A 24,936-nucleotide genomic window follows, 5' to 3' on the forward strand; every position below is an offset into this window, starting at 1 on the left:
TGACACTCCAATCTGAACACGGTAGTAGTTCCCTTCCTCTCAAACAATACCATAATGGAATCCTCTGTACTTCCCCCTTCCCCTGCGTTATTGATACATTCTTTATTAACACAAGCTGGATGTATACTTTACAATGGTAATGCCGATTAATCTCTGCTTTGTCTCCTTAGATCCTCTAGATACAAATGCTCCTTTATAGCAGGACCAATATGTGCACATGTACTTATCGCTATTGGAGTGTAAATACCTTTTACAGATATTTTCTGTCCTGCCTTTACTTTAACTTCGTAATAACAGGAGCCAACACCACATAAATACTTTGGGGGAAATGTAACATTTGTGCTTGTGCTACACGTAGGTTGCTAAAGCTATTGATAAACTGATTTTCCCAGTTGTAATTTATCATAAGTTGGATGCCTCCTCTATTTCATGGCCTATGAGCTGATAGTATATAAACCATATAACACAATGCCCCTTGATTTAACCCCTTAAGGACCCAGCCATTTTACACATTAGGACCCGGACATTTTTTGCACATCTGACCACTGTCACTTTAAACATTAATAACTCTAAAAAGCTTTGAGTTATCATTCTGATTCCGAGATAGTTTTTTCATGACATATTCTACTTTAACTTAGTGGTAACATTTTTTGGTAACTTGCATCCTTTCTTGGTGAAAAATCCCCAAATTTGATGAAAAAATAGAAAATTTTGCATTTTTCTAACTTTGAAGCTCTCTGCTTGTAATGAAAATGGATATTCCAAATATTATTTTTTTTATTCACATATACAATATGTCTACTTTATATTTGCATCATAAAATTGACGAGTTTTTACTTTTGGAAGACACCAGAGGGCTTCAAAGTTCAGCAGCAATTTTCCAATTTTTCACAAAATTTCCAAAATCACAATTTTTCAGGGACCAGTTCAGGTTTGAAGTGAATTTGAAGGGTCTTCATCTTAGAAATACCCCACAAATGACCCCATTATGAAAATTGCACCCCCCAAAGTATTCAAAATGACATTCAGTCAGCATTTTAACCCTTTAGGTGTTTCACAGGAATAGCAGCAAAGTGAAGGAGAAAATTCACAATCTTCATTTTTTACACTCGCATGTTCTTGTAGACCCCATTTTTGAATTTTTACAAGGGGTAAAAGGAGAAAATGTATACTTATATGTGTAGCCCAATTGCTCTCGAGTAAGCACATACCTCATATATCTATGTAAAGTGTTCGGCGGGCGCAGTAGAGGGCTCAGAAGGGAAGGAGCAACAAGGGGATTTTGGAGCGTACGTTTTTCTGAAATGGTTTTTGGGGGGCATGTTGCATTTAGGAAGCCCTTATGGTGCCAGAACAGGAAAAAAAAACCACATGGCATACCATTTTGGAAACTATACCCCTTGAGGAACGTAACAAGGAATAAAGTGAGCCTTAATACCCCACAGGTGTTTCACGACTTTTGCATATGTAAAAAAAATTTAAAAATATTTCAATAAAATGTGTGTTTCCCCCCAAATTTCACATTTTTGCAAGGGTTAATAGCAGAAAATACCCCCCAAAATTTGTAACCCCATCTCTTCTGAGTATGGAGGTACCCCATAAGTTGACCTGAAGCGCACTACGGGCGAACTACAATGCTCAGAAGAGAAGGAGTCATATTTGGCTTTTTGAGAGCAAATTTTGCTCGGGGGCATGTCGCATTTAGGAAGCCCCTATGGTGCCAGGATAGCAAAAAATACCCACATGCCATACCCTTTTGGAAACTAGACCCCTTGAGGAACGTAACAAGGAATAAAGTGAGCCTTAATACCCCACAGGGGTTTCACGACTTTTGCCTACGTAAAAAAAAAAATTATAAATTCACTAAAATGTGTGTTTCCCCCCCAAATTTCAAATTTTTGCAAAGGTTAATAACAGAAAATACCCCCCAAAATTTGTAACCCCATCTCTTCTGAGTATGGAGGTACCCCATAAGTTGACCTGAAGCACACTACGGGCAAACTACAATGCTCAGAAGAGAAGGAGTCATATTTGGCTTTTTGAGAGCAAATTTTGCTCTGGGGGCATGTCGCATTTAGGAAGCCCCTATGGTGCCAGGACAGCAAAATAACCCCCACATGGCATACCATTTTGGAAACTAGACCCCTTTAGGAACGTAACAAGGGGTACAGTGAGCAATTACCCCCCACTGGTGTCTGTCAGATCTTTGGAACAGTGGGCTGTACAAAGTTTTTAATTTGCGCAGCCCACTGTTCCAAAGATCTGTCAGACACCAGTGGGGTGTCACATGTGGGGTTTTGTTTTTTTTGCGTTTGTCAAAACTGCTGTAACAATCAGCCACCCCTGTGCAAATCACCTCAAATGTACATGGTGCACTCTCCCTTCTGGGCCTTGTTGTGCGCCCCCAGAGCACTTTGTGGCCACATATGGGGTATCTCCGTAGTCGGGAGAAATTGCATTACAAATTTTGGGGGGCTTTTTTCCCTTTTACCTCTTGTCAAAATGAAAAGTATAGGGCAACACCAGCGTGTTAGTGTAAAAGATTTATTTTTTTACACTAACATGCTGGTGTAGACCCCAACTTCACCTTTTCATAAGGGGTGAAAGGAGAAAAAGCCCCCAAAATTTGTAAGGCAATTTCTCCCGAGTACGGCGATACCCCATATGTGGCCCTAAACTGTTGCCTTGAAATACGACAGGGCTCCAAAGTGAGAGTGCCATGTGCATTTGAGGCCTGAATTAGGGATTTGCATAGGGGTGGACATAGGGGTATTCTACGCCAGTGATTCCCAAACAGGGTGCCTCCAGCTGTTGCAAAACTCCCAGCATGCTTGGACAGTCGACGGCTGTCCGGCAATACTGGGAGTTGTTGTTTTGCAACAGCTGGAGGCTCCATTTTGAAAACAGTGGTGTACCAGACGTTTTTCATTTTTATTGTGGAGGGGAGGGGGGCTGTGTAGGGGTATGTGTATATGTAGTGTTTTTATTTTGTGTTAGTGTAGTGTAGTGTTTTTAGGGTACAGTCACACAGGCAGGGGGGGTTACAGCATCGCAAACTTGCAGCCTGATACTCACTGTAAGCCCCTGCCCATGTGAATGTACCCTGTACATTCACAGGGGGGGGGGGGACCTCCAGCTGTTGCAAAACTACAACTCCCAGCATGCACAGTCTATCAGTGCATGCTGGTAGTTATAGTTTTGCAACAGCTGGAGGCACACGGGTTGGGAAACACTGAGTTAGGAAACAGACAATGTTTCCCAACCAGTGTGCCTCCTGTTGTTGCAAAATCACAACTCCCAGCATTCTCAGGCATGCTGGGAGTAGTAGTTTGGCAACATCTTTAGAGCCAGATGTTGCCGAACTACAACTCCCAGCATACTTGGAGTTGTAGTTTGCAACATCTGGAGGACTACAGTTTGCAGACCACTAATACAGTGATTCCCAATCTGTGCCCTTCCAGATGTTGCAAAACTACAACTCCCAGTATGCCAAAACTGTCCAGGCATGCTGGGAGTTGTAGTTCTGCAACATCTGAAGGGCCAGATGTTACAGAGCTACAACTCCCAGCATGCCTGGACAGTAAGGGCATGCTGAGGATGTGTAGTTTTGCAACATCTGGAAGGGCACAATGGTCTCCAAACTGTGGACCTCCAGATGTTGCAAAACTACAATTCTCAGCATGCCCAGATGCCAAGGGCTGTCTGGGCATGCTGGGAGTTGTAGTATACAGGGTCCCAATACAGCAATGCATGTCGCTTTATGGCGACGTGCATTGCTGTAAAGGGCCCGACCGCGGCTGAAGATCAACTCACCTGTCACCACCGTTGCTGTCTTCCTCGCCGGGATCCGGGTCTTCAGGGACGAGGTAAGTAGCAGGGCCGGTCCCCAGCACTCCCCCGTCCCTCGCCGCGTCCTCCGGCCTTCCTCCCGTCCTCTCTGGACTTCCAGGGGCCGGGCAGGATGGGAGGAAGTAACCGCCCCCCCCCCCCCCTGCGGTTGGTCGGTTAACTAACCGAAGAATCGCAGGGGATCGGAGGAGGTGGCAGGCTTGCCACCTCGCTCCTATTCTTTAGCATGGTCCTGGCTGCCAGGATCATACGAAATTACCAGGCGGTCGGGTCCCAGAGACCCGATCAGCCCGGTATCGCCGCAGATCGCAAGGGCGATTTCCCTTGCGATTTGCGGCGATCGCCGACATGGGGGGCCTACATGGCCCCCCTCTGCGTTTGCCCTGGATCCCTGCTGAAAGATTTCAGCAGGAATCCGCTTCCGATCTCCGCCGGGTGAGCGGCGGAGACCAGGAAAAGACCATGATGTATGTATACGTCATGGGTCCTTAAGACCCAGGGTGTGATGACGTATGCATACGTCATGGATCCTTAAGAGGTTAATCATGCAAATAACCACCACCCGTGTGGTGTCAGAATGTGATTTTTGCCCGTACAACTTGAAAAGTCGCATTTAACAAATTCAGCTTATAATATATAGTACAATTTTTGGGTGGCTCATACTTTTGGAGCAATTCAAAACAAAATACTCAACTTATTTCAATGATAAATCCCCCTTTGTTTTGACCTGAGTATGTATTTTGTCCACTATCCATTAAACAGTCACGCCCCATGAAGCAACAAATATCTCTATTCACGGTCTACCCAGCTTCCTGCTTTCTGAGCATCATGGGAATGGCACATGTGTTTATAGGCCATTGGTAGGAAGGGGAAGTTGCATTAAAAACTGCTGGTCCATTGAGCAGCTTTGGGAAGGTAAAGGGAACGTCCCACTATATGACTCACTGCTGTCAGCAGATGCATGAAAAAAAGTTGCCCCTGGTGTGATCCTAGGGTTCTGTGAGATAAACAAGAATGTTGCATTATCGTGATTTAATAAATTTGTAATTCCTTGTAATATATTTAACTATTTTACTGGCATGCATATAATACCGGAACGGCTAATTAAATAGATAGCTGAAGACATCAAATGTTAAATTCATCCTTATGCATGTTTGTTCTCAAGATAGATTTTTGTACTCATTGTTTCTTCCCTGATGAAGTCAGCTAAATCACTGATAGAAATGTGTAGGGAGTTTAGGGCATATTAGGAGACATAGGGACAGATTCCTGTGTGTTCAATTTGCATGTAACAGGACATAAGTCTAGGGAGAGCTATCCCCTACTACTCCTCATACACCCTACTTTGACTACCTGTCTCTATTTGTATCTTGTTACAACTTCTGTATTGGAGAAATACTATTTATGAACAAGCATAAAAGCAAGCATATACAAGGAGTACAAATATTAACTCCCAGTATATAAATTAGAAAAATGTATTTCTGGCTGGTAAGCTATGTACCAGGCTCTCAAAGTACATCATGTTGCTACTTTATTTCTCTCTTTCATCACATAGTGTATTAAATGAGTCAAGCAATAGTTACATAGAGGCCTACGTGTTCTGTCTACAAGCCCAAGTGCCCATGACTGATTTTTATGTACAGCAAAAGAACAACAGAAGGCTAACACTGGCATATTGTATATGGTCTGCTAAAGCAGTAACTGTTTAAGAAGTTAAAGGAGTACTCTGGTGGCTAATTTTGTTAGTGAAGTGGCCCCCTTTTGTTATTGTGAAGGTTTTAATAATCTTTTTATTACCTGTATCTTGGGCCGGATGTGCTGTAGTTTTTTAATGTATCCATGACTGTTGTCCTCACTGGCAGCCATGTTTACTTCATGCTGTGGACAACGCGTAGCGTTTTATTTTTTTCCCCCAGAGAGTGGACGTTCTTTCACATGCCCTCCTTATGAATATGTATGTTGTTTGTTCGCTGGGGCTGCCTTGATTGGTGTTCCGTTTTACTTGGCTGGTTAACCCCAAATTTATGCCGTGCATATTTATAATAAATTACTGTCCCCAGTGTACTGAATAACTCCCCCCTCCCCCCAGTGTTCTTAAGCCCCCGTTTCCTTCACTCCCCATCGTCCTTATCTGTGAGAGCTCACCACCGGGACCAGAGCGCACTGTGTCCATATCATTATCCTTCATTCCTGCTGCCTGATGCTCCTCATCTTCTTGGAGCAGGGCAACAGCGGGGACATGTTGGGAACCGGCAGCAACAAATGAAGCCGACTGTCCTGCATGTAGGCTTCATTCATTAATTTGCCGCCGCTGCCCATTTCACCGCTGCTGCCGTGCTAAAAGCAATCAGAGCGCAACGCCGGGACCTTTCTATTTTCTCCTACATACACTCCTGATTGGCCAATACTCCACAAACATAAGCAAACACTGACAGGGCAACATAGCAACCAAAAAACTAGCCACGTGAGAGACAGAATGCTAAACAGAAGGGCGGGAACTAGTCGTCACCAAAAATCAAAGGGGAAGTACTGGGGTGGCCAAACAGTAAGCCGGGTGGAACCCAAATGAAAGCAAAGTACATGCCCCAAATGAAAAAAAAACATGGCATGTGGCCTGTTGGGATTTGTAGTTTGGAGCCCAGCAACAAAAAGGAAACAGCAAAAGCTTAAAAAACATCAACTTACAGACAAAAAAAACACTAGAGATCCCAAAAATAGCAGACACAAAGGAAAGAAAGGACAAACAACAACAAGGGTAAGTTAAGATGACAAAAACACATTGACTACCGAAGTACCCCTTTAAATAACCTGTCTGATATAGATGAGCCCTTGTTATATTCCCTATAAAGGTAAATTTCTATGTCGTTATGTTTCTTTCTATTCTGCTATCAGGTAGTTGCACTTACTGCAAAGCTAACATGTCGCCACAGCTATTTTTAGAATGATGAATAAAAGATTAATGTAAGCCACACTTTAGAAAACACAATTGACTTATTCCAGTAAAGTAACAACACGATCTACAAAACAAGAACTTTATAACGTATGAAGGCCACATATATTTTGATATGAAATATTACGTAATGCATTCAGTGTTTATGTCTTATACCTACTAGTTGTGACAAGCTTTAAGTTATGTTACTTTATATTAAAGGGCTCATTAATATTGTGGTTTACTATCTGGCAAGCTTTGTATACCGCATTCTTCTGATAAATAAAACATGACTTACCTTAAGAAGACTGATCCAGGACTGTTTGGGGAATTCAGCGGAGAGAAATCGCTTACACCAAGAGAATTAGTCGGACTGTTATCTGAGAAAACCGAGTCTTCTAATGACGACTTCTTCATGTTTCTGTTAGTGTATAGAAATAACAAAACCAGCACCAAACAAGGTAGAAAGCTGTGAATGTATCCCAGCCAGGTATGTCGTGAAACAGTAGCTTTTACAGCCCCGGAAATACTGTACGCAGCAGGCTGGAATACATGTCACTCCAGTTTCTCTGCCTGTTAATAAGTAACCTGTAAGATTTACGAATTATGCTAATTTTATTTGAGGTCAACATTCCTAAAAAACACACAGCTTGCCAAAGCACAACCTGTCCTTCAAATATGTCAAAATGTTGTATTGTTTAATGGGTTGTTATTTCTGAGATGACTCTGAGTATTATTAAATCTTTTCTTTTGTTTGTGTAATGTTACTAGATAGGCTAATCCACATGTATAGCTATTGATTTTGCACTTTCTGTATTCACCTGACTTCAAGCTGAATGTTTACTTAGTACTTGTTAACCATTTCTACACATTCTCCAGGAATTACTCTCTGGTTTCATACCAAAGGTTCAATAAGTGTATTTATTTATATACATATAAAAAATTGTAACAAATATTACCTGAGCTCATGCTATCAGTACACCCTCAGTATAGGGCATTACCACCTGCAGTATAGTACAGTATTTGCTAGCAGTATAGCTATAGTTACAGATTATTATTATAGCATTTAATAAATGCAACAATTAAAGGGATACTCCACCTCCCCAGCGTGCTGAACATTTTGTTCCAAATGCTTGGAGCAAGCGGCAGGGGTCTTGACGTCATGACCACGCTCCCTCGTGATGTCACACCACTCCCCATCAATGCAAGTCTATGGGAGGGGAGGTGAAGGCCGCTCCCATAGACTTGCATTGAGGCGGCGCGGCCATGAAGTTCTAAATTAACGGTGGGTGCGGCACAGAGATCGCGGGGGTCCCAACTGTGGGACCCTGCAATCAGACATTTTACCCTTTGGATAGGGGATAAGATGTCTAGGGATGGAGTACCCCTTTAAGGGTGAAATAAAGATTGGATACATTTTTAAGATTGCCTGTAATTCGATAAGATGAACATGAAGAAAAATTCCATTAGGTAGACACATGAGTTTACCTTTCCTACCTCCTGTACCCCTTGTGAGGAAGTGACAGAAATGGTCATTATTTCCCCAATGTATCAGTCTTTTGCATTCACTTCCAGGCAGATTCTGCAAGGGAGAAGAGGCTTTTTGGTTAACCTTAAAAGCAGACAAAGGAAGCGATTCTTTGTGAGCTTGCGAGTGCCCGTCCTTCTGCTAAGTGCGTGTCTGAATACGAAGTGGGACTTAAGATTAAAGGGGTAGTCCGGTGGAAAACAATTTTCTTAACCCCTTAAGGACCAAAGGTTTTTCCGTTTTTGCACTTTCATTTTTTCCTCCTTACATTTAAAAAATCATAACTCTTTCAATTTTGCACCTAAAAATCCATATGAGTGCTTATTTGCGCCACTAATTCTACTTTGCAATGACATCAGTCATTTTACTCAAAAATCTACGACAAAACAGAAAAAAAAATCATTGTGTGACAAAATTTTGGGGGCTTCCGTTTCTACGCAGTACATTTTTCGGTAAAAATTACACCTTTATTCTATAGGTCCATAAGATTAAAATGATACCCTACTTATATAGGTTTGATTTTGTTGTACTTCTGAAAAATCATAACTACATGCAGTAAAATGTGTACGTTTAAAATTGTCATCTTCTGACCCCTATAACTTTTTTTTATTATTCTATGTATGGGGCGGTATGAGGGTTCATTTTTTGCACCGTGATCTGAAATTTTTAGCGGTACCATTTTTTGTATTGATCGGACTTTTTTTTATCTCTTTTTATTCATTTTTTCATGATGAAAAAGTGACCAAAAATGCACTATTTTGGAGTTTGGAATTTTTTATGCGTATGCCATTGACCGTGCAGTTTAATTAACGATATATTTTTTTATAATTCGGACATTTCCACGCGATATCACATATGTAAAAAATTTTTTTATTTACACTGTTTATTTTTTTAAAAGGGAAAAGGGGGGTGATTCAAACTTTTATTAGGGAAGGGGTTAAATGATCTTTATTCACTTTTTTTCCACTTTTTTTTTTGCAATGTTTAAGCTCCCATAGGGACCTATAACACTGCACACACTGATCTTTTACATTGATCACTGGTTTCTCAGAGAAATTCGGAGCTGTGGAGCTGTGTTAAGGTTTGTTTTTTTTGCACCATGAGCTGTAGTTTTTAATGGTTCCATTTGTGTAGTTCTGGCTTTTTGATAACTTTTTATTACGTTTATGTAACCAAAAATCTCCAAGTTTGGCATTTGAAATTTTTTGCATTTACGCCGTTCACTGTGCAATATCAGAAACATAATAATTTTAACCTCTTGGGGATGCAGAGCGTATCTGTATGTCCCGCGGTGACCCCGCGTCATAGCGTATCGGTCCCGGCATCTAACGGTAGTCGGGACCCGGGGCTAATACCGGACATCACTGATCGTGGTGATGTCTGGTATTAACCTTTTATACGCGGCGATCAAAGTTGATCGCCGCATCTAAAATGTGAAAAAAGCATTCCTGGCAGCTCAGTCGGGCTGATCGAGACCACCGCAGTGAAACCGCTGTATCCCGATCAGCGTGGACGCAAGCGGAGGGTCCCTTACCTGCCTCCGGCACGTCCGATCGGTGATTGATTGCTCCAAGTCTGAGATCCAGGCTTGAGCAATCAACAGCCGATAACATTAATCAATGCAATACTATGGCATAACATTGATCAGTGCTGGCAATCAATGTACTGCATGTTATAGCCCCCTATGGGGGCTATAACATTGCAAAAATAAGTGTGAAAAAAGAGTTAATAAATGTGATTTATCCCCTTTGCTAATAAGTATAAATATTTGTGGTATCGCCGTGTGCGTAAATGGCCGAACTATAAAATTATATTGTTAATTAAACTGCACGGTCAATAATGTACATGTAAAAAAAATTCCAAAGTCCGAAATAACGTATTTTGGTCACTTTTTGTACAATAAATTTTTTTTTTTATAAAAAGCGATCAAAAAGTCTGATCAAAACAATAATGGTACCGATAAAAACTTCAGATCATGGCGCAAAAAATTTACTCTCATACATCCCCATATGCAGAAAAATAAAGTTAAAGGGGTCAGAAGAGGACATTTTTAAACATTTTAATTTTCATATATGTACTTATGATTTTTTTTCCAGAAGTAAGACAAAATCAAACCTATATCAGTAGGATATCATTTTACTCATATGGACCTGCAGAATGAGGATAAGGTGTCTGAAAAATGCACTGCGTAGAAACAAAAGCCCCCCCAAATTTTCAATTTTGTCACACAATGATTTACATTTTTTGGTTTCGCTGTAGATTTTTGGGTAAAATGACTGATGTCATTACAAAGTACTGTATATTAGGTTAGATGCTTTGTAGCTTTTTGCATGAGCTTCAACTGGGAAATGAAGAGATCAAATTTTTTTTTAAGGGTACGTTCCCACACGGCGTATTTTGCTGCGTATTTTGCTGCGTATTTGCTGCGTATTTGGTGCTGCGTATTTTCCTACCCATTGACTTCAACAGGGAAAGTAAAATACGCAGCAGCAAATACGCAGCAAATACGCCGTGTGGGAACGTACCCTAACAACTTGAAAGAACTATCAAAATTCCAAAGAAGACATGTAGTTTCACAACACTAAAGTGTCTTTAAAAACATTACAACAGGTATGTCACAACTACCATTTGGAAGCTATATGACTGTATACAGATATACAGTGGCGTTGCTAAGGTTGGTGTCACCCGGTGTGATATAAAATGGTGTCACCCCATACCTACCCTCCCCCCCAGTAAGTTTTTAGCCTGTTGTGACAGGCGCCACTGATGTAGAGCAGTGTGAAAAATTCCAGTATAATAATCAAATATACCAATTGCCAAAGAATGGGAAAGCGCTAAAAAAGGTTTCACCAATTAAAACTACAGCTCCCAGTATGACCTAAGCAGTGGTGAGGTTATGCTGGGAGCAGGCCCGGTGCTGTCATAAGGCAAACCATGCGTCCGCTTGAGGGCGCATGGACTCGCAGCTGATGGGGGCGGAAAAATGAAGACTTTTTTTAATACTAAGACCCCCACCTGTGCGCCCCGCCGCCGCACAGCAGAGGTCACTGCCACCACTCCACCCTCTCTGGTTTTATTGCTGCGGCCCACCGAGTTTCCCGAAATGGAGCTTCGCTTGTGTAGGCAGAAATCTTTGCACCGGCCCTGGCTGGGAGTTGTAGTTTTACTCATCACAACTGCAGAACTTACAAGTGACTACAGCTCTGATGAGACATAATGAGGAAAATACACAATAATATCAGTGACTACAGGTGACTTCTCTATAGTCTTTCCTTATGCACCCTCATCATACATAAGGAGGATCATCCTCCTGCCAGTGGCACCCCATCATCCAGGATGGTGGGGGTGCTACTGGCAGAGTGATGATCCTCCCAATGGATTATGAGGGTGCTAAGGCCAGGATGATGGGGGTGCTACATCTGCAGGAGCATCCTCTCTCCAGTAGCACCCCCATCATCCCAGAGGATGATCTGCTGATAGATGATGGGGGTGCAGCACCCCCATAATTCATCAGTAGCACCCTCATCATACATAAGGAGGATCATCCTCCTGCCAGAGGCACCCCCCCCCCCATCATCCAGGAGGATGATCCTGCTGATAGATTATGGGGCTGCTACTCACAGGAGAATGATCCTGCTGATGGATGATGGGGGTGCTACTCACAGGAGAATGATCCTGCTGATGGATGATGGGGGTGCAGCACCCCCATCATTCATCTGTAGCACCCTCATCATACATAAGGAGGATCATCCTCCTGGCAATGGCACCCCCAGAGCCTCTCAGCACCCCTTTTCTCCCTGTTACATTAAAACATTAAATCATTGTTTCCCAACGAGGGTGCTTCCAGCTGTTGCAAAACTACAACTCCCAGCATGCCCGGACAGCCAAAGGCTGTCCGGGCATGCTGGGAGTAATAGTTTTGCAACAGCTGGAGGCACCCTGGTTGGGAAACACTGCATTAAATACACAGTTTTGCAGAGAGGTGTCACCAGCTCACCAGTCTCTTGTCTTCACTTTCTCCTCTCCCCGGGCGGCTCCAGGTCCAGGAATGTCGGGGGGTTGGGGAGGAATTTATCACCCATGAATCCTCAGAAGACGCGGAGCACATGAGGCAGGGACACGTCGGGGGAGGGAGCAGACGTGCGCACGGCACTTCTGTTCCCAGAAAGCATTGCAGGTCTTAAAGAGGCAGCTTCCTGGGGCTGGGGGATAGGATTGTGTCGGGGGCTGAAACTGCAGTGCGGCAGCCTGCAGGTCATGAAAGAAGCCTCTTCTGTCTGGGGATGCTGCAAATACCGGCTGAGTTGAGTGACGGTGTGCAGATGCGGGGGGGGGGGGGTTCTGCCGTTTTGTCACCCCTCAAGGCTGGTGTCACCCGGTGCGCTCCGCACCCCCAGCACCCAGGTCGCAACGTCACTGCAGATATATGACTGTTCATAAGATGTATAATCTAATGCAAGGAATACACAAATAAGATGATTTATGTTTGGAGAAGTCCAAAGGATGAATTCAAAACACAATATCACATAAAGCATTGAAGGACATCTGCATCCTAAATACACTTATCCCCTATCTACAGGATAGGGGATATGTGTCTGATCGCGGGGGTCCTATCCACCCGCTGGACCACCAGGGATGGTTTAAATCTCCCTTTAGATGCCGATGTGAACTTTGACAGCAGCGATCTAAAGGGTAAATAGCCGGCCACGGCAACCACCGCATGTCGGCTATTAACACCGGTCCCCAGCTACAGGAATCAGCTGGGGGCCGGCCGGCATGGCGCGGGCTTGAGTCGGGAGCCCACGCCATACAACGGTTGCCATCTCAGGATGAGCCGGCTCATCCTTAGACAGCAACCGGTTAAGGAGGATCCATTTTGGATTAATATAATGTTGCCCTTGAATTATCAAATAACTCATAGCTACTTATGGTTGACAAACAGTAGTGTAAAATTATCTGGAACAGAAAAATCATGACCAGGGCTAGAATTCCCATAAGATGTGTGGCCTGCATCAATCTCTGTTATCAGAAATAATTTGCTTGTGTGTAGCTTCCTGCAAGAAGATAGCACAATGGTGGTGGAGTATATAAGTATATAAGTCCTGCAATGACCAATGGGTTAATGGAGAGGTTGGGTTATTTAATCACTGAGTAAGGGGGATTAAATTACAATAAGAGATTCTCTGATGACTGACATAGTGTCATAGGGCTAACACAAGGCAAATATGGTGCCAATCTTCAAAAAGTGCTCGAGGTCTTCTCTAGGTAATTATAGATCAGTCATTTTAACATTCATTTTTGGAAAATTATTTGAAGAGCTCTTTACCTCTTTCTGTCATATGGCATGTAAGGCATATGTTGGGTAGGAAAGTATGGAGTTGGTTCATTAATTTAACAAGTCCCATATGCAATAAGTTCCAGCTGCTATCTGCGGCTGACACCCTCCAGCAGTGACTGGCGTTGGAGATCAATCCAATGCTGGTCATTTATTTCCCTAGATGACTGCGGCATTTAGGGGGCCAGAAAGCATCACGGGGGATCCCTGAGGGAGCAAGGTTGGGGAGTACGATTTTTTTAAAAATTATTTTACAAGCGGACCCAGTTCAATATAAAATCTATATATACAAAACTCAACGTGTGTATGTATGTATGTATGTGTGTATGTTCCAGCATCACGTCCAAACGGCTAAAGATATTAACATGAAACTTGGCACACATATTACTTATATGTCAACAACAAACATAGGGTAGTTGATTTAACCCTTACTCACTCCCATTTGCCAGGGGCGGGGTTTATGTTTAAAGTCTTATACAAGTCAATAGGAAATATATTGTCACGATTCGGCTGGCTGGAGGTGGATCCTCTGTGCCAGAGAGGGATTGGCGTGGACCGTGCTGGTGGACCGGTTCTAAGTTGCTACTGGTATTCACCAGAGCCCGCCGCAAAGCGGGATGGTCTTGCAGCGGCGGTAGCAACCAGGTCGTATCCACCAGCAACGGCTCGACCTCTCTGACTGCTGAAGATAGGCGCGGTACAAGGGAGTAGACAAGAGCAAGGTTGGACGTAGCAGAAGGTCAGGGCAGGCAGCAAGGATCGTAGTCAGGGGCAACGGCAGGAGGTCTGGAACACAGGCTAGGAACACACAAGGGAACGCTTTCACTGGCACAATGGCAACAAGATCCGGCGAGGGAGTGCAGGGGGAGTGAAGAATAAGTAGGGAGTGCACAGGTGAGAATACTGATTAGGCCTGCTGCGCCAATCAGTGGCGCAGCGGCCCTTTAAATGGCAGAGACCCGGCGCGCGCGCGCCCTAAGGAGCGGGGCCGCGCGCGCCGGGACAACACAGACGGGGAACGGGTCAGGTACGGGAGCCGAGATGCGCATCGCGAGCGGGCGCGTCCCGCATCGCGAATCGCATCCCGGCTGGGAGTAATATCGCAGCGCACCCGGTCAGCAGGTCTGACCGGGGCGCTGCGAATGAGAGAACGCTGCGAGCGCTCCGGGGAGGAGCGGGGACCCGGAGCGCTCGGCGTAACAGTACCCCCCCCTTGGGTCTCCCCCTCTTTTTGGAGCCTGAGAACCTGAGGATAAGACTTTTGTCCAGGATGTTGTCCTCAGGTTCCCAGGATCTCTCCTCAGGGCCGCAATTCTCCCAGTCAACCAAGAAGAATCTTTTACCTCTGACCGTCTTGGATGCTAGAATCTCCTTCACAGAAAAGACGTCGGAAGATCCGGAAACTGGAGTGGGAGAAACAACTTTAGGAGAGAAGCGGTTAAGGATGAGTGGTTTAAGGAGAGAGACATGGAAGGCATTGGGAATACGGAGAGAAGGAGGAAGAAGGAGTTTGTAAGAGACAGGGTTGATCTGGCACTTGATTTTGAAAGGACCAAGATAGCGTGGTCCCAGTTTATAACTGGGGACACGAAAGCGGACATATTTAGCGGAGAGCGATACCTTGTCTCCGGGGGAGTTCTTCTTTTTATATCAGCAAATCTTTTCATCCGGGATGAAGCCTGTAAAAGAGAATTTTGGGTCTCTTTCCATATGGTGGAAAGATCACGAGTCACTTCATCCACAGCGGGCAGACCAGAGGGCAAGGGAGTAGGGAGGGGAGGAAGAGGGTGACGGCCGTACACCACGAAAAATGGGGATTTAGCAGAAGATTCGGAGACTCTGAAGTTGTATGAGAATTTGGCCCATGGTAGGAGATCTGCCCAGTCATCCTGGCGGGAGGAAACAAAATGCCGTAAATAGTCACCCAGGACCTGATTAACTCTTTCTACTTGCCCATTGGATTGGGGATGATAAGAAGAAGAGAAGTTTAATTTGATCTTGAGCTGTTTACAGAGGGCCCTCCAGAATTTAGACACGAATTGGACGCCTCTATCCGAGACGATATGCGTGGGCAAACCGTGAAGGCGAAAAATGTGTACAAAAAATTGCTTTGCCAACTTAGGCGCTGAAGGAAGACCAGGAAGAGGAATAAAATGTGCCATCTTGGAAAATCGATCAACGACCACCCAAACAACTGTGTTGCCACGGGATGAGGGCAAGTCCGTAATAAAGTCCATACCAATCTGTGACCAAGGCTGTTCAGGAACAGGCAGAGGATGAAGGAGACCAGCAGGCTTCTGGCGAGGAGTCTTATCCCGGGCACAGACAGTACAGGCCCGCACAAAATCAACAACATCAGTCTCCAGAGTCGGCCACCAATAAAAACGAGAGATGAGTTGCAAGGATTTTTTGATGCCCGCATGGCCTGCGAGGTGGGAGGAGTGTCCCCATTTGAGAATCCCGAGACGCTGGCGTGGAGAAACGAAGGTCTTCCCAGGAGGAGTTTGCCTGATGGAAGCTGGAGAAGTGGAGATCAGACAGTCCGGAGGAATGATGTGTTGCGGAGAGACCTCTACTTCAGAGGCATCAGAAGAACGAGAGAGGGCATCGGCCCTAATGTTCTTGTCAGCAGGGCGAAAATGGATTTCAAAGTTAAAACGGGCAAAGAACAACGACCACCTAGCCTGGCGAGGGTTCAGTCGTTGGGCAGACTGGAGATAGGAGAGATTCTTGTGATCAGTGTATATGATAACTGGAAATTTTGATCCCTCCAGCAGGTGCCTCCATTCCTCAAGCGCCAATTTTATGGCCAGTAGTTCTCGATCACCAATGGAGTAGTTTCTCTCCGCCGGAGAGAAGGTCCTAGAAAAAAAAACACAAGTAACAGCATGCCCGGAATAATTTTTTAGTAGAAGGACAGCTCCAGCTCCCACTGAGGAGGCATCTACCTCCAATAGGAAGGGTTTAGATGGGACAGGTCTGGAGAGCACGGGAGCAGAAGAAAAGGCAGACTTGAGATGTTTAACCCCTTAAGGACCGGAGGTTTTTCCGTTTTTGCATTTTCGTTTTTTGCTCCTTGCTTTTAAAAAATCATAACTCTTTCAAATTTACACCTAAAAATCCATATGATGGCTTATTTTTTGCGCCACCAATTCTACTTTGTAATGACGTCAGTCATTTTGCCCAAAAATCTATGGTGAAGCGGGAAAAAAAATCATTGTGCAACAAAATTGAAAACAAAACGCTGTTTTGTAACTTTTGGGGGCTTCCGTTTCTACGTAGTACATTTTTCGGTAAAAATGACACCTGATATGTATTCTGTAGGTCCATACGATTAAAATGATACCCTACTTATATAGGTTTGATTTTGTCGGACTTCTGGAAAAAATCATAACTACATGCAGGAAAATTAATACGTTTAAAATTGTCATCTTCTGACCCCTATAACTTTTTTATTTTTCCGTGTATGGGGGGTATGAGCTCTCATTTTTTGCGCCGTGATCTGAAGTTTTTAACGGTACCATTTTTGCATTGATAGGACTTATTGATCACTTTTTATTCATTTTTAAATGATATAAAAAGTGACCAAAAATGCACTATTTTGGACTTTGGAATTTTTTTGCGCGCACGCCATTGACCAAGCGGTTTAATTAATGACATATTTTTATAATTCGGACATTTCCGCACGCGGTGATACCACATATGTTTATTTTTATTTTTATTTACACTGTGTTTTTTTTTTTACTGGAAAAGGGGGGTGATTCAAACTTTTAATAGGGGAGGAGTTAAACGATCTTTATTCACTTTTTTTTTTCACTTTTTTTTTGCAGTGTTATAGGTCCCATAGGGACCTATAACACTGCACACACTGATCTTCTATGTTGATCACTGATTTCTCATAAGAAACCAGTGATCAACGATTCTGCCGCATGACTGCTCATGCCTGGATCTCAGGCACTGAGCAGTCATTCGGCGATCGGACAGCGAGGAGGCAGGAAGGGGCCCTCCCGCTGTCCTGTCAGCTGTTCGGGATGCCGCGATTAGCCGCGGCTATCCGGAACAGCCCGACTGAGCTAGCCGGGAACTTTCACTTTCACTTTTAGCCGCGCGGCTCAGCTTTGAGCGCGCGGCTAAAGGGTTAATAGCGCGCGGCGCCGCGATCGGCGCTGCGCGCTATTAGAGGCGGGTCCCGGCTTCACTATGACGCCGGGCCCGCCATGATATGACGCGGGGTTACTGTGTAACCCCGCGTTATATCAGAAGAGCAGGACCAAGGACGTACCGGTACGTCCTTGGTCCTTAAGGGGTTAAATGCGTCTTCCGCTTGTGGAGACCAGGACTTGGGATTGGCATTTTTCTTGGTTAAAGCCACGATAGGAGCCACAATAGTGGAAAAGTGTGGAATAAATTGTCTGTAATAATTGGCAAACCCCAAAAAACGTTGGATAGCACGGAGTCCGGAGGGGCGTGGCCAATCTAAGACGGCAGAGAGTTTATCTGGGTCCATTTGTAGTCCCTGGCCAGAGACCAAGTATCCTAGGAAAGGAAGAGATTGACATTCAAAGAGACATTTCTCCATTTTGGCATAAAGTTGATTGTCCCGAAGTCTCTGAAGAACCATGCGGACATGCTGGCGGTGTTCTTCTAAGTTGGCAGAAAAAATCAGAATATCGTCCAGATAAACCACAACACAGGTATATAGGAGATCACGAAAAATTTCATTAACAAAGTCTTGGAAGACGGCAGGGGCGTTGCACAGGCCAAAGGGCATGACCAGATACTCAAAGTGTCCATCTCTAGTGTTAAATACAGTCTTCCATTCGTCCCCCTCCCTGATGCGGATGAGATTATAAGCACCTCTTAAGTCCAGTTTGGTAAAGATGTGGGCGCCTTGTAGGCGATCAAAGAGTTCCGAGATAAGAGGTAAGGGGTAGCGGTTTTTTACCGTGATTTTATTAAGTCCGCGGTAGTCAATGCAAGGGCGTAGGGAGCCATCTTTTTTGGACACAAAAAAAAATCCAGCTCCGGCAGGAGAGGAGGATTTGCGGATAAACCCCTTTTTTAAATTTTCCTGGATGTACTCTGACATGGCAAGAGTCTCTGGAGCAGACAGAGGATAGATTCTGCCCCGGGGTGGAGTAGTACCCGGGAGGAGGTCAATAGGACAGTCATAAGGCCTTTGAGGGGGTAAAGTCTCCGCTTGCTTCTTGCAAAAGACGTCAGCATAGTCCATATAAGCCTTAGGAAGACCGGATAGAGGGGGAACCACAGGGTCACGGCAGGGAGTACTGGGAACCGGTTTAAGACAGTCCTTGAGACAAGAAGTACCCCAGTTCTTGATTTCTCCTGTGGACCAATCAAGGGTTGGGGAATGGCGTTGAAGCCACGGTAATCCAAGAAGAATTTCAGAAGTGCAGTTGGAGAGGACCAAAAATTAAATTTTTTCGTGATGAGGTCCGATGCACATTAGGAGAGGTTCTGTGCGGTAACGCACGGTACAGTCCAATCTTTCATTGTTAACAGAATTGATGTAGAGGGGTCTGGCGAGACTGGTCACTGGGATGTTGAACCTGTTGATGAGAGAGGCCAAAATAAAATTTCCTGCAGATCCGGAATCCAGGAAGGCCATAGCAGAGAAGGAGAGGGTAGAGGAAGATATCCGCACAGGCACAGTAAGGCGAGGAGAAGCAGAGTTGACGTCTCGCCTTTGTGCGGAGTCAGCGTACGTCTTTCCAGGCGGGGAGGACGGATAGGACAATCCTTCAAGAAGTGTTTGGTACTGGCACAGTACAGGCACAGATTCTCCATGCGGCATCGTGTCCTCTCTTGAGGTGTCAAGCGAGACCGGTCAACTTGCATAGCCTCCACGGCGGGAGGCACAGGAACGGATTGCAGAGGACCAGAGGAGAGAGGAGCCGGGGAGAGAAACCGCCTCGTGCGAACAAAGTCCATATCCTGGCGGAGCTCCTGACGCCTTTCGGAAAAACGCATGTCAATGCGGGTGGCCAGATGAATAAGTTCATGCAGGTTAGCAGGAATTTCTCGTGCGGCCAGCACATCTTTAATGTTGCTGGATAGGCCTTTTTTAAAGGTCGCGCAGAGGGCCTCATTATTCCAGGATAATTCAGAGGCAAGAGTACGGAATTGGATGGCGTACTCGCCAACAGAAGAATTACCCTGGACCAGGTTCAACAGGGCAGTCTCAGCAGAAGAGGCTCGGGCAGGTTCCTCAAAGACACTTCGAATCTCCGTGAAGAAGGAGTGTACAGAGGCAGTGACAGGGTCATTGCGGTCCCAGAGCGGTGTGGCCCGTGACAGAGCTTTCCCAGACAGAAGGCTGACTACGAAAGCCACCTTAGACCTTTCAGTAGGAAACTGGTCCGACATCATCTCCAAGTGCAGGGAACATTGCGAAAGAAAGCCACGGCAAAACTTAGAGTCCCCATCAAATTTATCCGGCAAGGATAATCGTAGGCCGGAAGCGGCCACTCGCTGCGGAGGAGGTGCAGGAGCTGGCGGAGGAGATTGTTGCTGGAGTTGTGGTAATAGCTGCTGTAGCATCACAGTCAGTTGAGACAGCTGGTGGCCTTGTTGCGCTATCTGTTGCGACTGCTGGGCGACCACCGTGGAGAGGTCGGCGACAACTGGCAGTGGGACTTCAGCGGGATCCATGGCCGGATCTACTGTCACGATTCGGCTGGCTGGAGGTGGATCCTCTGTGCCAGAGAGGGATTGGCGTGGACCGTGCTGGTGGACCGGTTCTAAGTTGCTACTGGTATTCACCAGAGCCCGCCGCAAAGCGGGATGGTCTTGCAGCGGCGGTAGCAACCAGGTCGTATCCACCAGCAACGGCTCAACCTCTCTGACTGCTGAAGATAGGCGCGGTACAAGGGAGTAGACAAGAGCAAGGTCGGACGTAGCAGAAGGTCAGGGCAGGCAGCAAGGATCGTAGTCAGGGGCAACGGCAGGAGGTCTGGAACACAGGCTAGGAACACACAAGGGAACGCTTTCACTGGCACAATGGCAACAAGATCCGGCGAGGGAGTGCAGGGGGAGTGAAGAATAAGTAGGGAGTGCACAGGTGAGAATACTGATTAGGCCTGCTGCGCCAATCAGTGGCGCAGCGGCCCTTTAAATGGCAGAGACCCGGCGCGCGCGCGCCCTAAGGAGCGGGGCCGCGCGCGCCGGGACAACACAGACGGGGAACGGGTCAGGTACGGGAGCCGAGATGCGCATCGCGAGCGGGCTCGTCCCGCATCGCGAATCGCATCCCGGCTGGGAGTAATATCGCAGCGCACCCATCAGCAGGTCTGACCGGGGCGCTGCGAATGAGAGAACGCTGCGAGCGCTCCGGGGAGGAGCGGGGACCCGGAGCGCTTGGCGTAACATATTTATTACTGCATAACTTCCAAACGGCTGGAGATATTTCGATAATACTTGGTCACATGTTACTGATATGTCCACTTAAAATATAGGATAGTTAATTTAACCCTTAACTACCCCCATTTGTGAGGGTTGGGGGTTTTGTTTAAAGTCCCATGCAAATCAATGGGAAATGTATGTTCCCCCATAACTTCTGTACGGCTGGAGATATTTCAATACCTGGTCACATATTACAGGTCGGAATATGAGGATGGGATGAGAGGTCAAGATAGGAGGTCAAGATAGGAGGACGGGATGGTCGGGATAGGAGGTCGAGTTAGGAGGTCGGGATATGAGGACGGGATAGGAGGTCGGGATAGGAGGACCGGGATAGGAGGACCGGGATAGGAGGACCGGGATAGGAGGACGCAATAGGAGGACGGTATAGGAAGTTGAGATAGGAGGACAGGATAGGAGGTCGAGATAGGAGGACGGGATAGGAGGTCGAGATAGGAGGACTGGATAGGAGGTCGAGATAGGAGGACGGGATAGGAGGTTGTGATATGAGGATGGGACAGGAGGACAGGAAAGGAGGACGGGAAAGGAGGTCGAGATTGGAGGTCGAGATAGGAGGTCGGGGAAAGGAGGTGGAGATAGGAGGACGGGATAGGAGGACGGAATAGGAGGTCGGGATATGATGTCAGGATAGGAGGTCGGGATAGGAGGTCGGGATATGAAATCAAAAGCTTCCTCCTTTGTTTATTTTTCTCCCCAACAAGGATTAGGAAGGAAAAACCGGGCAACGCCGGGTACTCAGCTAGTACAATATAAAATACTACAAGTATTTAAAGGGGTCCTCCGCTTTTTTTTTTTAAATCAACTGGTGCCAGAAAGTTAAATAGATTTGTAAATTACTTCTATTAAAAAATCTTTACCCTTCCAGTACTTTTTAGCAGCTGTATGCTACAGAGGAAATTCTTTTCTTTTTTAATTTCTTTTTTGTCTTGCCAACAGTGCTCTCTGCTGACACCTGATGCCCATATGAGGAACTGTCCAGAGCAGGAGAAAATCCCCATAGCAAACCTATGCTGCTCTGGACAGTTCCTGACACGGACAGAGGTGTCAGCAGAGAGCACTGTGGACAAGACAAAAAAGAAATTCAAATATAAAAGAATTTCCCCTGTAGCATATAGCTGCTAAAAAGTACTGGAAGGGTAAAGATTTTTTTTTATAGAAGTCATTCACAGGTGCTATTTAACTTTATGGCACCAATTCATAAAAAAAAAAACGTTTTCCACAGGAGTACCCCTTTAAGAACTGCACAAAGAGAGTGGTAGAAAAAAATTCCTTCTCTCAATAGTTCCCAGTTATATCTGGTGTACCAAAGGTTCAGTATTGGTTCTGCTTATATTTAACTTATTTTTTGTTCATATAGAGGATGAAATTAACAGCTCTGTTTCTATCTTTTAAAGGGGTACTCCCCTGGCCAGCATTCTGAACATTTAGTTCTGAATGCTGTGCGCTCGCTGTGGGGGTCTGCCATGCCCCCTCGTGATGTCACCCCCAGGTCGACCACCTCAGTGCGTACAAAGTGTTTGGAACTAAATGTTCCAAATGCTGGCCAGGGGAATACCCCTTTAAAAGGACACTAAGCTTTTAAACACAGTACAGTCTATGAAAGATGTTCCTAAGTTACAAGCTGACTTGGGCACAATGAGCATTTAAAATAAGGTGGATAAATACACTGTTTAAAAAAAATAAAGGGAACACTTAAACAACACAATGTAAGTCCAAGTCAATCACACTTCTGTGAAATCACACTGTCCACTCAGGAAGCAACACTGATTGACAATCAATTTCACATGCTGTGGTGCAAATGCAACAGACAACAGGTGGAAATTATAGGCAATTAGCAAGACACCCCCAAAAAAGGAGTGGTTCTGCAGGTGGTGACCACAGACCACTTGTCAGTTCTTATGCTTCTTGGCTGATGATTTGGTCACTTTTGAATGCTGCCGGTAATTTTAACTTTAGTGGTAGCATGAGACGGAGTCTATAACCCACACAAGTGGCTCCGGTTAGTGCAGCTCATCCAGGATGGTACATCTATGCGAGCTGTGGGCAGGACGTTTGGCATTTGCTAGAGAACACCAAGATTGGCAAATTCACCACTAGCGTCCTGTGCTCTTCACAGATAAAAGCAGGTTCACACTGAGCACATATGACAGACGTGACAGAGTCTGGAGATGCCGTGGAGAACGTTCTGCTGCCTGCAACATCCTCCAGCATGACTGGTTTGGCAGTGGGTCAGTAACGTTGTGGGGTGGCATTTCTTTGGGGGGGGGGGCACACAGCCCTCCATGTGCTTGCCAGAGGTAGCCTGACTGCCATTAGGTACTGAGTTGAGAACCTTAGACCTCTTGTGAGACCATATGCTGGTTCGGTTGGCCCTGGGTTCCTCCTAATGCAAGACAAGATCTCATGTGGCTGGAGTGTGTAAGCACTTCCTGCAAGAGGAAGGCATTGATGCTATGGACTTGCCCGCCAGTTCCCCAGATCTGAGTTCAATTGAGCACATCTGGGACATCATGTCTCGCTCCATCCACCAATGCCACGTTGCACCACAGACTGTCCAGCAGTTGGCGGATGCTTTAGTCCAGGTCTGGTAGGACATCCCTCAGGAGACCATCCGCCATCTCATCAGGAGAATGCCCAGGCATTGTAGGGAGGTCATATGGGCTCGTGGAGGCCACACACACTACTGAGCCTCATTTTGACTTGTTTTAAGGACATTACATCAAAGTTGGATTGGCCTGTAGTGTGGTTTTCCACTTTGATTTTGAGTGTGACTCCATATCCAGACCTCCGTGGGTTGATAAATTTGATTTCCATTGATCATTTTTGTGTGGTTTTGTTGTCAGCATATTCAACTATGTAAAGATGAAAGTATATAATATGATTAGTTCATTCATTCAGATCTAGGATGTGTTATCTTAGTCTCCCTTTAATTTTTTTGAACAGTGTATGTCCTAAGGGGAGAGAAACTAGGAGAGTCACTAGGTGCGCAGAGAGGATCTAGGTGTGTAGTACTTGTAGATCATAGACTACAGAACAGTGTTCAATGTCAACCAGCTGTTTCTAAGGCCAGCAGGATATTGTCAAGTATCAAAAGAGGCATGGACTCCTGGGACAGGGACATAGTAGTAACACTTCACATTGCATTGGAATTCATCTGGAATATGCTGTTAACCACTTAAAGGGGTACTCCACCCCTAGACATCTTATCCCCTATCCAAAGAATAGGGGATAAGATGTCAGATCGCCACGGTGCCGCTGCTGGGGACCCCCGGGATCCCCGCTGCGGCACTGCGCTATCATTACAGCACAGAGCACGTAATGACGCGCAATACAGGGGCCGGAGCATCATTACATCACGGCTCCGCCCCTCGTGACATCACGGCCCGCCCCTTTCAATACAAGTCTATGGGAGGGGGCGCGGCGGTTGTCACGCCCCCTGCCATAGACTTGCATTAAGGGAACGGGCCGTGATGTCACAAGGGGTGGAGCCATGATGTCACACGGCTCCGTCCCCTGTATCGCCCGTCATTACGCACAGAGCGAATTCGCAGTGCCGCAGCGGGATCCCGGGGCTCCCCAGCAGCGGCACCGCGGCGATCTGACATTGTTACGCCGAGCGCTCCGGGTCCCCGCTCCTCCCCGGAGCGCTCACAGCGTTCTCTTATTCACAGTGCCCCGGTCAGACCTGCCAACCGGGTGCGCTGCGATAATGTTTCCAGCCGGGATGCGATTCGCGATGCGGGACGCGCCCCCTCGCGATGCGCATCTCGATTCCCTTACCAGACCCGTTCCCCGTCTGTGCTGTCCCGGCGCGCGCGGCCCCGCTCCTTAGGGCGCGCGCGCGCCGGATCTTTG

General features: G+C 45.8%; 1 protein-coding gene across 1 annotated transcript in view; it reads right to left on the reverse strand.

The window, feature by feature from the left end:
• Nucleotides 1–7,273, reverse strand: part of GRAMD2B (GRAM domain containing 2B) — a 154,326-nt gene extending 147,053 nt beyond the window's left edge. Inside the window, exon 1 of the mRNA XM_056537321.1 lies at nt 7,077–7,273. Coding sequence (XP_056393296.1) covers nt 7,077–7,195 — 119 coding nt within the window. The 5' untranslated portion in view covers nt 7,196–7,273. The remainder of the gene's footprint in view (nt 1–7,076) is intronic.
• Nucleotides 7,274–24,936: the final 17,663 nt, after the last annotated feature.

Source organism: Hyla sarda, chromosome 1, assembly GCF_029499605.1.
Source record: "Hyla sarda isolate aHylSar1 chromosome 1, aHylSar1.hap1, whole genome shotgun sequence".
In the NCBI taxonomy this organism is placed as follows: Eukaryota; Metazoa; Chordata; class Amphibia; order Anura; family Hylidae; genus Hyla; species Hyla sarda.